Source organism: Grus americana, chromosome 5 (genome assembly GCF_028858705.1).
Source record: "Grus americana isolate bGruAme1 chromosome 5, bGruAme1.mat, whole genome shotgun sequence".
Classification (NCBI taxonomy): domain Eukaryota; kingdom Metazoa; phylum Chordata; class Aves; order Gruiformes; family Gruidae; genus Grus; species Grus americana.
This window is the reverse complement of record NC_072856.1, coordinates 62,536,131-62,549,964: the sequence shown is the minus strand read 5'-3', so window position 1 is coordinate 62,549,964 and position 13,834 is coordinate 62,536,131. Positions and strand designations below refer to the sequence as shown.

Sequence of the window (13,834 nt, the reverse complement as noted above, 5' to 3'; positions counted from 1 at the left end):
CTCTCCTGGAGATGAATTGTTTTGCTCTGCAGTTCAGGGTTATGAAGGACAGGCTGGGTCATAGTCAAAGTTCTCCTAGTCACCTAGACGCCTGCCTTCAACAGTAACTAGCAAATTGTTTCAGACAAAAGTCTTTGGCAGTTATGTGATAATTTGCCAATCTTGTTCCGGCTTCAAACTGATGAAGGCTAGCTGAAGTCTGAGCCAATCCAGAATTTGAGTTGGTATTATCTGCAATCACTGGGTGATTGTTTTATCCCTGTGTTTTGAGTCTCACTCACTACAAGGGTTTCATTGTGTCTGTTCTGCTTTTTCACTGCAGGATAACTCCTACTCCCCTGGGAGAGGGGAAAAGCACCACTACTGTTGGTCTTGTTCAAGCCTTAGGAGCACACCTTCATCAGAATGTCTTTGCCTGTGTTCGGCAGCCTTCTCAGGGGCCAACCTTTGGTATAAAAGGTATGAGCTCTTCTGTTGCTTACAGTTGGACTGATGGGGAAAGATGGCGTTCAGAGATTTTATTCTGCTGCATTGTAGTTTTACAGTTACAATTGCATTTCTTATAAGAACAACAAACCTTGGGTAAGTTCTTCACTGTTGTTTTCAAGTGCTGTGCTGGGATTTAAACTAAGCTGCTCAACAGTAGCTGCTGCCTTAAAGCCATTAAGCAAACACATGTAATACCACTCTGGGCTAGAGACCTTTATTTGCATGATTTGACTATTGTCTCTCTGTAGGTGGAGCTGCAGGCGGTGGCTATTGTCAAGTTATCCCCATGGAAGAGGTAATTCTTTATACAAAGCACATGCAGCTTGCAGACCTTGAAGAGATATGGCAGTCAGACAACTTAGGAAATCTTTTTTTGTTTTTGGCCTGGTGAGGCACTCCCAAGAACTGGGTGCTTGATTTCAGCAAAGCTGTGTGTTTTTTTTTTTTTTTTAAAAAAAGTAACAAAACAAAAAACCCCACCTTTGGTTGTTTTGGAAGGGTACGTGCATGGTCACGAAACTTCATAGAACTTGGAATTCCCAGTTCTTCTGTTCCCGCCCCTTCTCTACCTTTGAATTGCTGCATACCCTTGAGCAACGTACATCCTGTGCCTCTTTTTCCCAGCACTGAAATGAAGATGATAATGGCTTAATAAGTTTTGGAAGCATATTAAGTAGTTCTGTCAGCAGCAGTGGTCACCAACTGTGAGCTATTTTGGTGCACTTGTGTTTTAGATTACTAACATGAAATGGGAAAAGGGAAGTTGGGAATCAGCAATGCCAAGACCCCAGCCTGTGGGGGACTGGCAGTGCAGCGTATTTCTGACGTGACTTGGCAACAAGTAAAATCCTGTGTCTGGGGGCAGGGAATTGAAAGGCACGTGTAGCACGTGCTCTCGTGCTTCTCTCAGCTCTGAAAGTAATTGCCTGTATAATTCTACCTTTGTCTTGTGCACTATGGATTGACACAGGGCAATTCTAGGAAGAAAAGCAGAAATGATCAAAAGGGCTGTTCGTTCCAATTGATGCAGCAAGTCCATAACAGATAAAAATGTTAAGGAGGCAGAATATTGATTTAGTCAGGTGCCAAGAACACATGTGAATGATAGATATGACAGGAAAAATAATCTCCTCCTGTTTGGGAGTGTTAATAAGACGAGCCAAAATACTTGACTGTGTGCAGCAGTGGGAAACAGCCCCACTCTTGGAACCAAACTGCCTGAAAGGACTTTCTTTCAGTGTGACCCATGTGGTATAAATACACATGGTTTTGTGGGGGTGTTTTAATCAATGCATGTCTCATAAAATCGAAGTATCTGGAGTCACTAGTTACAGTAATGACCTTGAGACATCATTGGATATTTCTACATGCAGCTTTCATCCTTGGAAAAGGTTAACAAGTGAAAAACTTTGGAGTTTGTACTGCAGAACCAAGGTGGTAATAATTGCTTCTTGTTGCATGTATGTAGAATGAGGCAACAATTAGCATTTGCTAATTAGGATTTATAATCAGTGTGTGACTAGCTCCATTCTGCTTTTAGATATCTGGGTTTTAAGACCACAGTAGCAAGGGTGCAACAAAGTGGTACTATAAGGTCTTCTGTCATATCACCTTTTCTAATGTCCCCTTTTCATCTTCCTCCTTTGCTGCTCTGCCACAGAGGAAAAGGATTGCTTTAACCACACCTTTTACTCCCCTGCCATAATGCAAGTTTGTCACATAAGCTATATATCCCAAGGCTTCTGTCAGCATAGCTACAGTACAGCCAGATAACTCATGTAGACAAACCCACTCAAACTATCTTTTAATGAGATAGAACCAAGAAAACTACTAGCAGTGTCACGGTGTAGTACGTGGTCTACAAGTTCTGCCTACGATACTGTGTGTTTGAGTGGTTAGCTTATGCAGAGCTCTGTGTAACCACAGCTCTACTGCTAGCGCTACACAAGGTTGCTAGTTTCAGTTTAGCTCAGATATCTTTGTGGGAGCAGCGGCAGCTTCAGCTAATGTATGTGTGAAACCTGTTGTGCAAATAATGAGAGTGGGTCAGAAGGAAGGTGAAGGAGGAGCAATGCAGATGTGTCATACCGTGGACTTCTTGGGTGTCAAGAAGCCTGTGAGAACTGTTCTCATGGAAAAAAAAAACAAACAACTTTTTATTTGGAAGCTTCATTCTAGAAGTTTGTAAAATGACATAAATGTGGGGGAGGCATTTTTCTGTTTTAGAGAAATTCTTTCCTCTCTTCACCATACTGCACTGAGCAATCTCTCCCCCTCCACCCTCACCCACTTTAACATTGCTATTAATACTTCTTTCCATCTGTCTACGATGAATTGAAATAAATGAAAATTGCAGCAGGATGAGGTAACTGATATGTTTTATCTCCTCTAGTTTAACCTTCACCTCACTGGTGACATCCATGCTATCACTGCAGCCAACAACCTGGTCGCTGCTGCTGTTGATGCGCGTATGTTCCACGAGCTAACTCAGACTGACCAGGTATGATCCCTTCTTACGATGTATTTGGGCCCAGCCCACTTTGACCAAGGTGTTTCGGGTGTGCCAGCAGTGCTAACTGCCTGTTTCATTCTGCAAGGCTCTCTACAACCGTTTGGTGCCTTCTGTCAATGGTGTTAGGAAGTTCTCAGACATTCAGATCCGAAGACTACAGGTAAGTTCACTGGTTTCACATTGGTTTCTGGTTCTGTTCCACTTATTCATCCTTTATTTAGGCAAAGCTAGGGTACAGAAACCCTCCTGTTGTTCTGGAGGTCATTCTGCTGGCATTTATTTTTTACATAAAATCTGCAGAAGTGTGGTAGCCCTTTGCACAGCACAGAAAACAGTGAGATACAGCCCCAAGGGGAAGAATCGTTGATGTAACACTCCTTATTGTATGCTGTATGAGTAACACAGTGGGAAGAGGTAAAGGGATTAGTGCCCTTTATTAGTAGTGTCAATTTGGTGTCCTTAATGCAGTTTAAGAAAGGACCAGGATCAGTGTCTGTACCTTACATCCAGTTACAGCTAGAGATGAATAGTTTCCATGTGACAACTATGTAAATAATGCAACACAAAAAAGGCAATTTATGAAATTCAGCAAAAAGAGAACACAGAGAATTTTTTGTCTTATCTAGATTGAGCAAGCAGGGGAAGATGGGGAAAAAAATACCTGTCCCCTGCATTGCCCACTATTCCTTTCCCCAAAAAAGAATTTCCAGTTAAATGAGTAGCCTTGTCATTGAGTGGCAGTCCCTGAGCAGACCACAGCTCCTCTGATTCTCAAAAATTAGTGTGAATTAGCATGTGTCCCTGACTTCTGCAAAAATGAGGATTAACAGAGGAACAGTTTTGCACTGGGCTTGGACATTCTGGCTAGGACAGCCTGGAGCCTGCTAATGTCATTCCAAGAGCAAACCTGTTCGTACAATATTCAGGCTGGATCATTTGCCCATTTGGTGGTCAGGAGCAATAGTCAGACTACTTAGGAAGCTAAAACTCTGATTTATTAATTGGCTATAATGTCTCAACCATTAGAGAAAGTGTGGTTTGCTTCCAGTGCTGAGCAAAGAAGCTATGTCATATTGCTTGGTGTTCGTGACAGACTGCTGAGGGAACTCTACCCTAACCACTCTTCTGGTTATTAAATGTCGAGATGTGAATGGGGTGCTAATATTCCAGAAAGAGGATATTTATTTATTTATTTATTTTCTAAATTATGTGCTTGAAGAAGAAGAGAACAGGCTTTCTTCTTCCTGCTGTTCTTCAGGAGAAAAATACAACTTAGCTGTCTAGTTAATTAAAAAAAAGCTTGCTCGTTCATAAATCAACTCAATCGTTTTCCTCATTTCTAAGCGTGCACTTGTATTGTGCTTCTTGAGATAATTCTTCTCTCAATTAAGCAACTTGGCAAACTGCCCATCCTCTCAGTATGTTCAAGATCAGCTTTCTGGGATGCTGACAGCCTTGTGACTGAATTGTTTAATTCCTCCTTTGTGCTGCTTAACCAGCGTGCTGAAAGCAGTGTCTTTAAATACGTATGGCTGCGTGCAGTGACCCTAGGCAAACTAATGAGAAATGGATGTAAGCATGTGAGACTAATGATTAGAACAAGGCATGTAAGGAGCTGCAGAGCTTTCTCTCTCTTACTCTTTCTGTAGATGTCTTGCACAAAGCTCGGTGACAGCCTGTCCTAATGAGCTCTGTTGTCTGCCTTGCTTTTTACTAGCTGGCCAGCAGCAAGCTCTGCTTCCAGGTACACGCTAATATGGATCATCCTACGCTGTTGTGGGGTCTAGGAGAAGGGGCACCAAAGAAGGTAGCCCCTCCTTACTTCTGGATATGCAGATGTCGCTGCCAAAGGCTCATTGCTCTAGTGGAAGGTTCATTTCTGTGAATCTCTTCATTGAACCTTTTTTCTTTTGTTTGTCCTTCCCTCCCATAGAAATTGGGCATTAACAAAACTGATCCTACGGCTTTGACAAAGGAAGAAGTAAACTTATTTGTGAGACTGGACATTGACCCAGGCACCATAACATGGCAAAGAGGTACAAGAGCTATTAAATGAAAGAACTATTACGAAACAAAACATGTCAAAAGAGAGGTTTGCAAGTGCAGCAGGAACTGTATTTCCTGGGAAAGAGGGCAGGGCTGGCCTCTACTTCCAAGTGTTTGGTGGGATAGATGCCTGCAGCTGGGATCCCGTTTCTAAAGGGTCTGACGCAGGGCCTTGAATCTGCTCTGAATTCACGAAGATTAGGAATTCAATAATTGGTACAAGTTTGTGTTTCTGGATTTGTCACTCACCAAGACAGTTGAGTTTGGCAACTGTAGCCAACAGCCTTTTTACCTGACTGAGACAGTTCTGTGAGCAAGGAGAGGGTTCTGATCTGGGATTAAGCTCAGTTTTAATCTGCCCATTTGTTCTGTTGGGGACTGACAGCAAATAAAGGCCAGATTTATAAAAGGTTTTTAAAGATACCTGAATGTAAGATCAATCTCTGGTCTGACAGATTTAATATTTCACTAGCAAAAGAATTTTCAAATATGAATTTTTTTTTTTCAGATTTAGACCCCAAGAGTATTGCTTTTTCTTCTTTTTATTAAAATATAGTATGAAATACATTGTCCAAAATTTGCTTCATAACCTGTAATGGGACTAAAATAATCTGTCTCATGGGAAATATTTTATAAAATACATAGAATTTTTAAGCATATAGTAAGAAACAGCAAATTTAAGCCAGTATTTGATAGGTTGTATTTCCAAGGTAATTCAAGTTAATGGGACTATGTGAAGCTATTCTCACTAAATGGTAAATCTGACCATTTTTATCACTTAACTTATAAAGTGATAATTTTATTTCTTTTTGGCTGTAATAATTTCCTGATTTCATATTGACTAATGATGGTGAAAAAGCAATTGGAATAATACTAGCAGCTCTGCTTTTCGGAGAGGCTTTGGACTTGTGGTTAATGCACACAGAGGGAGGTAGACTCCCTCTGGATGCAGTGCAGGGTCTGCATGTGACTGTGGGTATCTTAATTTTGTTGCAGTTCAGTTTTTGGGGAAGAACCATGTTGAGTAGCACTTGCTATTCTTTAGGAGAAGGTGGTGTCTGAAACTACCATCCTCTCTTCATAGGTGATCTAGCTGAGTGTTTGTAATAGGGCGTAGATGTGATTTATGACTTGCAACGTGACTTCTCATCTTTCTCTCTGCATTCCTCACAGTACTGGATACAAATGACAGGTTCCTTAGGAAAATCACTATTGGGCAATCTCCAACAGAAAAAGGCTTCACACGAACGGTACTTGTTCTCTTTTCTTCCATGTTTTAAAAAGTACTTTGAAAAATGTGGTCCTGAAGCAAGTTTCTGTAACTCCAGATATTTCCTTCTTTTACCAGTACCTTGTTAAGAGAAAGCAGAAAGTCCCTTCAACCAAGCAGTTAAATTTGCTACCGGTGCTGTGTTCAGTTTTATTTGCTCCCTCCTTCCCTGTTCTTTCCTGAATGTTGGCTTCCCAAATTGGCATGACTGTGGCATTGTAACAGTGGTACACAAATGCCCTCTGTAAATGCGATGCATAGCCGTGGCTAATCTTCACCTCTGAAGATGTTTTGGGTGGGATGTATCTGGCCAAAACTAGACACAGTATCTGAGCTTGTTGTTTAAATTCATTATATAATCAATGGAGTAAAATAGGCAATCTGGGCTTTGAATCTTCTCATCCTTTAAGTAACTGTCAAATTAATAGTTCAAATTAATCGTGCTCAGAAAAGCCTTTCTATTGACTTGAAATGTCCCTAGGGTGCTTAGCTTCAATGGAGGTGTCTGTGTTGTGTCAGATGAATTCTACCTTTCATTTCCTATAGAATCTGATACTGGGTTTTTTTGTCATTTACTGTACAGTTTAGTGATAGTCAGATGAGTTACTAAGCTCAGTCTTCAAAAATACAATTTGTTAGTGTTAAGTGTTCTGACATGAATCACTAATGTATGTGCCAGGAGAGAGTCATGTAATACTGATGGAATAAGTAGGTTTTACTTAATTTTGCAGAAGAAAATCCAGTTTAAAATGGCCAAATTAAATGAAGTACGTTCTGAGATTGATGCTTTGGATTTCTTTTATATTTACACGTCAGTATGTTGTTGTTATGATGGTGATGATTGGTCTTGTTTCAAGAATTTAACGGAGATAAGGATTGCTGCTAGAGAATCTCAATGAGTTCATGTTCTTTATTCATCTCTTGCAGGCTCAGTTTGACATCACAGTGAGCAGCGAAATCATGGCAGTTCTAGCGCTCTCTGATGGGTTGGATGATATGAAAAAGCGACTGGGCAGAATGGTAGTAGCTTCCAACAAGAGAGGAGAACCAGTTACAACAGATGACCTTGTAAGAGAGTCATTCAGTTCTTAAATGGCTTTTCCTATTCTGAAATTCCTTGGATTGAAAAGCATAGAGACAGTTCTGTACAGAAAAGTCCTTAGCATATAGAAGATCAAAGATGAAGTCTTAGCCCCTGGAGTTAAATGAAGGTTTTTTTACTTTAGTGTTGCCAGCACCTTACCCAGAGAGAGAGAGAGAGTGTGTGTGTGTGTGTGCAGGTGACCTAGACAGGGACAAAGGGTCCCTGTGTGTCAAGCTGAAGCCAGCACCATAGGAATCAATGGGAAATACATGGTGGCTTCTAGATAAAAAGCATATTTACGAATCGGAAGAACTCAAAATGCATCCTGCTGGCCATCCTGTTTCTCAGGCTCCCTAGAGTGAGGAAAACATTGAGCAGAAACAAAGCCTCGTGCAAATTTAATTACAGATGACGAAATATCTTATTCGGGGAGACTGCAAATGCTGTAAAAGCCAAACCCTTTGCAAAAAGTGCAAGATCTCCATAAGGCAGCTTTTGAGACACAAATTCCTTATTTCCACTGCATGAAATGCTGAATATAGTAGCACTGATGATGTCTATTACCAGTATGCAAAGCAGTCTTAAGCAGCAGTTGCAAGCTGCAGCGCTGTCTTGCAGCTGTCCATACAGTAATTATTAGTACAGTTCTTGGCATGCTTCTGGAGCGTGTCAGCTAGCATTCTCCCAAATGATTCTTCAGCGTAGTTTCAGGGAAATAGCCTGTGCCCCAAACACTTCTTCCAATAAATGCTTTGAAGATAGCAACCCTGTTTGGAGAAGGAAAGGGGAATTGAGCCCTGTATGTGAACTGTGCCCTGCCACTTGGCCTCAAGAGAGAGAACAGGCTCAGGACTGTTGGACTAGTCAGTAGAGGTACGATATTGGTGCTTACTGCTGTCCTGTATAGTAGCTTTTTCACAACCTGCTTTGCAAAAGACAAGAGTATTACAAATTCATATGATGTGGTGTTAATGAGGTTTGTCTTGCATTTTCTGAATGAGCCTTTACAGTGAGACAGAAGAATCCACAGGGTGAGTATCCTGACCTGTGTTTTATGCAAGGTCAGACACAGCATTAAGGCTTACCCAGCTCATGCTATCTTGCTGTGGGTTTTTGTTTTTGTTGTTTTTTCTTGTGTTTGGGTTGGTTGGGGTTTTCTTGTTTGTTTGTTTTGCTTCCTCCCAGGATAAGCCTAAGAAACAGTAGATAAGCAATGTGGCCTGACTCTGGCCTTGCAGGAAAAGGGCTAGGCTGGGAACCATTTATCTGTAAGTGTCCTTATGTGAGGCATTTGTTGGGAATGAGGGAGGGCGTGTGCTGAAGTTCTGTAGGCAGCTTTGAGATTTTTCATTCCTACTGCTAGCGTGCTGACAGTTTAACCTTAGGTACCTAAGTTAAACCCTGTTCTGGAAAATAGGAGTCTCTCCTGCTGCTCATGAGCGATGGAAGCAGATGGTGCTTGGGTAGGGAGTTGCTTTGAGTTTTATGTAGAGTCCAAATGATAGAAGTCTTTCATCTCAAGAATTTTTTACTATTTTTTTTCAATCTAATTAATTTGTCCATTGCAACTGCGGAATGGAGGATGGTATCAGACCTTTCCAATGGGTTCTCTTGAATGTTACATGTTTGCACTGATGACGGCCATTGGATTGCATCGTTAGAATGGTGTTACATACTCCTCATGCAAGCAGAAACGTGATTGCAGAGACCAGACTGGCACAATAAGATCTCTGGGTCCTTCTGCTGTGATATAACCAGTGTCATGGCTGTGCTACCAGGAAGCCCAAAGAAACTCAGAAGAAAGGTGGAATCAAAAACTGACTACAGGTTTTTAGAGATGGGATGTATTGAAGTGCTACTGAGTGACACAGGCCTGAAATGTTGTCATGGAAATCTTGCTCTGTAGTTTTCATTATTCTGCAGATGACTGAAGTTTAAAGCTTACCTATTAAATGTTAATGAGCCTTCATGTGGCAAGAATGAAACTAATGAAACAAAGCAGTGAATGTCTTTTTAAAAAAATCTTTCATATAATTGAGTGCTGCAATCCAATTGAAATTAAAAGGGAAGAAAAAGAAATCGTGGTTCAAGGTTCTCATAACTGTTGTGAACATTTGGCTCAGTATCCATGATAGCAATTCTAGTTACTTTTGCAAGTGCTGAGTAATAGCCAGTTTGCTTTCTACTGGACTGTATCAGTCACAAGGATGACCAAACCCTCATTTTCTCTTCCTGAAGCACATGTGGACGAAATCACAAGCTTTCACTTTAAAGCAAGCAGAATTGCAGCAGGGTAAATTGCTGCACCTCAGAGGAAACATGGGCTCCAGTGTTTGCCTTTCATGATGTCAGCCTGGTCTTGCTCATGAGCACAGAGGTTCACTTTAAAAGTTATTTCTGCATAAGGGACTTGGCCAGGATCTAGCAGCTTGTTACGACATTTTAAGGCTAGTATGTAGAGCCTAGTTGCTGAAATGAGGAAGGAAAAAAGTCCAGGACAAATCTACCTGTAAAATCCAAGAACAGTGATGTATATGTAACTTCTTAGTGTGTTTACATACTGCAAAAGAAAGATAGTAGTGTTACAGTTGAGATATCAGGGTGATGAGCATTTCAACATATATAACTGACCTGAAAAAATCCCTGCTTTGTACCACTGAATGGGCTACAGTAAACCATACGTACCTAAGGGTTACTCTCTCACTGCTATTGTTTATTAACCTTGCTGTAGCATTGAAACAGCAGTGGTTCTTTATACCTTCACTACAAAGTGTTGGCCAAACAAGGTCCCAACCAAGAGGCTGCACCCAGCAGAAATTACAGATCCTCTTACAAGGATGTAACGATCGTTATTCTGCTTTGCCCTGACTGGAGTTAATTATATCTAGAGCAACTGCTGGTGCTGGTCCTGAAAGCTCACCAGGACAAAAGCAGAGCTTGACACGGCATGGGAACTCTGTCAAGGTCTCTACATCTGGAAACTGATTGCCCTTTTTTCCTTTTAGGGAGTGACTGGTGCTCTAGCTGTCTTGATGAAAGATGCTGTCAAACCAAACCTCATGCAGACACTAGAGGTGAGCACAGATGATTTGCTGTATATGTGTGTGTGTTCTCAGAGCCAAGGAGCAACTGGTTTAGTTTATTCATCACAATCAGCGTGGGCTTACTCCACTTAGAGTTGGAGGTTTACTGTGGTCAACCTAAGGTTCAGGGGTAGGGAAGAAGTGTAGCTTTTTTCTAGGTCTGCCATTGGCATGTGGAATGACCCTGAAGAGATGCACTAAACTTTGCTGTGTTTATGTTCTGTTGTTTTTAATGCCAGGAAGTGTTTTGGGAATCTAAATGGTGTGGATGCAGGAGAATGGCAGAGTTGCTGGGATTCAGCCATCCTTTTCCTAAACAGATTAATACCTCCACTTGTACAGATTATTATAATCCTGTTTGCCCTGTAGTCCTTATTACTGATAAAAAATGTTTGATCAGAAGGCTTTAAGATCTGTCTTCTAAAAGTGTATTTCTTTACCTTCGGGTACTGTAGTACTTAGCTCCTGAAATGCTGCACATTTGCTAAATTTTACCCTCTGATTTCTCTCTCTCTCTCTCCCCCACCCCCCCCTTTTTAGGGAACACCAGTGTTTGTTCATGCTGGACCTTTTGCCAATATTGCACACGGGAATTCTTCAGTGTTGGCAGACAAAATAGCACTAAAGCTTGTGGGTAAAGAGGGTTTTGTTGGTAAGTGTATGGGGTGTCATCTTGTTTCCTTTGTTTTGCAGGGAGGGATCTGCCTTTTTTTATCATGACTATCTTTGGGTTTTTCGTCTTGGAAGAAGCTTCTGATTTATATGATCAGAGCATGATTTCTCCACCCAGCAACCTCTCACAAGCTTCTTTTCTTTTAATTCCTACTCTAGTTACAGAAGCAGGATTTGGTGCAGATATAGGCATGGAGAAGTTCTTTAATATTAAGTGCCGCTATTCTGGTCTCCGGCCTCATGTGGTGGTGTTGGTTGCTACTGTCCGAGCTCTGAAAATGCATGGAGGAGGGCCTGCAGTAAGTACTAGGCAAGGTTTTCTTAGGCCTGAGGGGCTGTTACTGTTGTTCTGATCCAGTCACTTAAAGCCCTCTAGGGTTTGATCTCCTTGTAATAGTCTTGAGATTCGCAGTTGTAAAAGGAATCCACATGTGCTGGTTGCTTGTAAGCCACTTCATTGTAGTATGTTACAGGTCCATACCTGCTTGTTTTATTGTCCTAATGAAGTGCTTGTGTGCTGGGGCATTTGTGATATTACCACAGTCGGTCGTTTGTTGTATCGTGAGCACATCTTGCAGTATTTTTTTTTCTTCTAAGAAAAAAATGAAAAAGGATCAGCCTGGAGTAGAATGTTATATCTTGACGCCATTTAATAAGAATCAAGCACGAATTGCTGTCATGGATAAAAATCTTACAGGGTTCCATATTTTTTTCTCGTTTTCTTTTTTTTCCCCAGGTCACTGCTGGGGTACCTTTACCGAAGGAGTACATGGAAGAGGTAACCTTCTTTAGCTGTTGTGACAGTTGACCGACTAACTGCGGTCATGACACAATACTGTCATGCAGTGCACGCCTGGATAGCTAGCGTGTGTCATTTCTTTAGCCGCCAGGGAAATGCTTCCTCATACAAGCTGTAATTTTTTTTTTTTTTCTTTTCTGATGTTACTTTGGCTCTGCTCTTTCAAGCATTTATTGTACTTGACCTAGCCAATATTCTCAGAGCCTTTTCGTTTCTCCTGAGCTCATGCAATTGTCTGTGTGCTCAATTTTTTATAGTAATATCTACTCTGTGTCCCCTGACCCTCTCAGTATGGAGTAATTACTTGGCTGAAATATTGTCTCTGAAAATATTCAGAGTGCCTTTCTAATTACTCTCTTCTTAGCAGCATCAGTTTTTGTTTTTATCCCCCCCCTCCATTGCAAGCAGAGAGGAAAGTGAACTGAAGTCGCAGCTTCTGTCCTTGTGCCTTGAATGGCTTTGTACAGTTGGATAATTGGTCTGGCTCTCTTTACATTGCTGCAGCTTTTTCACTTGTGGAGCTTCTGTATGGATTATCCTTTGCATAGGAAGGGATGAAATGTCTGGATTTCCATGAATAGTCTCTGATGCTGCAAAATGTAAATATGCGTAAAACGAAAGCTGTTGCCACAGACTTCAAACAAGTGTCATGAAATTCACTGCTAATGATATGTAATACATAAAGAAGAGTGTGTCAGAGAGGAAAATGAGGCTTTACTGTGGGGAGTTAATGAGCACAGGTATTAACTTACTAAGAATAACAAAAAAAGATAAAAAGTGATTTCTCTTACCTTGGCTTGGCAGCTGAAACCAGTGATTATTAGAAGTAGTCATTCCTTTTTGTGTCTTCCATCCAAGAGCACGCACTGGTCTGGACTGCTCAGAAAGCAGCACTGGGGATTTGCCTTTGTGGTTTCATTCCCATTTTGACATTTTTGTCAGTAGCTGTGGACTTAGTGGATTTGGAACAGAAGTTTCACTGCCTCTGATAAAATGTGCTTCCTGCTTGCTGTCGTCTTTACAGAATCTTCAACTGTTGGCAAAAGGCTGTAGTAACCTGAACAAGCAAATCCAAAATGCACGGCTGTTTGGTGTCCCAGTAGTCGTGGCTGTCAATGCTTTCAAGTAAGTGAGCTGGGACATGGAAGTGATGCATGGGAATAAAATTGTGGCACTTTATATGCTACGTTTAACACAAACTCTTGTTTTCAGTACCGTTGATGTGTTGATGGCAGCATTTTGCATTGTCAGAAGATGCTGAATAAATAGGGGAGCTTTGCTTAGTCATTTCAAATGCATTCCTTAGTTTAAATTAGCTTAGGATCAGTGACTATTATCTGCCATCACTTACACCCTGACTGGCCAAATTACTGTGGACAAAATGTGCCTGTGACAATGTGGAATCTGAGCTCATAATAGATGGTGAGGTGCCTGTGCTGTCGACCACGCTGTGTTCAGCGGTCTGCTGTATGGAATAATTATGGCCTGCTAAGAAGCATTTTGGGCTCTGCACGTTGTACTGCACAGGAAAGAGAATCTGTGTGTGGCCTTTTTATGCAAGAGAAGGGCTTTGAACTGGTGTGTTAAAGCTGATGCTAATTGAAGCGGAGTAGCCAGCTAAGGATTATTCATCTGAAGTAAATGCATATTGGCTGATTTAGAGAAATAATGGGGTTTAGCTTGTTGTGTGCGCATGATATAACACACCTTAGCATCTCTAAATCGGCAATACTAATGCCCTTTTGAGTTTGCTTCTGAAAACAGGAGTTGCATTGCCGATACAGGACAGAAATGGCAGAAAGTCTGGAATGCAGCTCTGTTAGTAGTCATGGGTTTCTGCATGTAGTTCCAGACCTACCCGTTGCTGTGTGTTCCTCTG

General features: G+C 41.3%; 1 protein-coding gene across 1 annotated transcript in view; it reads left to right on the top strand.

Annotated features, from left to right (window-relative positions):
• MTHFD1 (methylenetetrahydrofolate dehydrogenase, cyclohydrolase and formyltetrahydrofolate synthetase 1) overlaps window positions 1-13,834 on the top strand; it is a 42,649-nt gene that overhangs the window by 20,774 nt on the left and 8,041 nt on the right. The window contains exons 12-23 of the mRNA XM_054826286.1: window positions 323-459; window positions 738-784; window positions 2,882-2,989; window positions 3,087-3,161; window positions 4,935-5,037; window positions 6,221-6,297; window positions 7,245-7,385; window positions 10,407-10,475; window positions 11,025-11,136; window positions 11,316-11,455; window positions 11,893-11,934; window positions 12,980-13,080. Of these exons, the coding sequence (XP_054682261.1) occupies window positions 323-459; window positions 738-784; window positions 2,882-2,989; window positions 3,087-3,161; window positions 4,935-5,037; window positions 6,221-6,297; window positions 7,245-7,385; window positions 10,407-10,475; window positions 11,025-11,136; window positions 11,316-11,455; window positions 11,893-11,934; window positions 12,980-13,080 (1,152 nt within the window). The remainder of the gene's footprint in view (window positions 1-322; window positions 460-737; window positions 785-2,881; window positions 2,990-3,086; window positions 3,162-4,934; window positions 5,038-6,220; window positions 6,298-7,244; window positions 7,386-10,406; window positions 10,476-11,024; window positions 11,137-11,315; window positions 11,456-11,892; window positions 11,935-12,979; window positions 13,081-13,834) is intronic.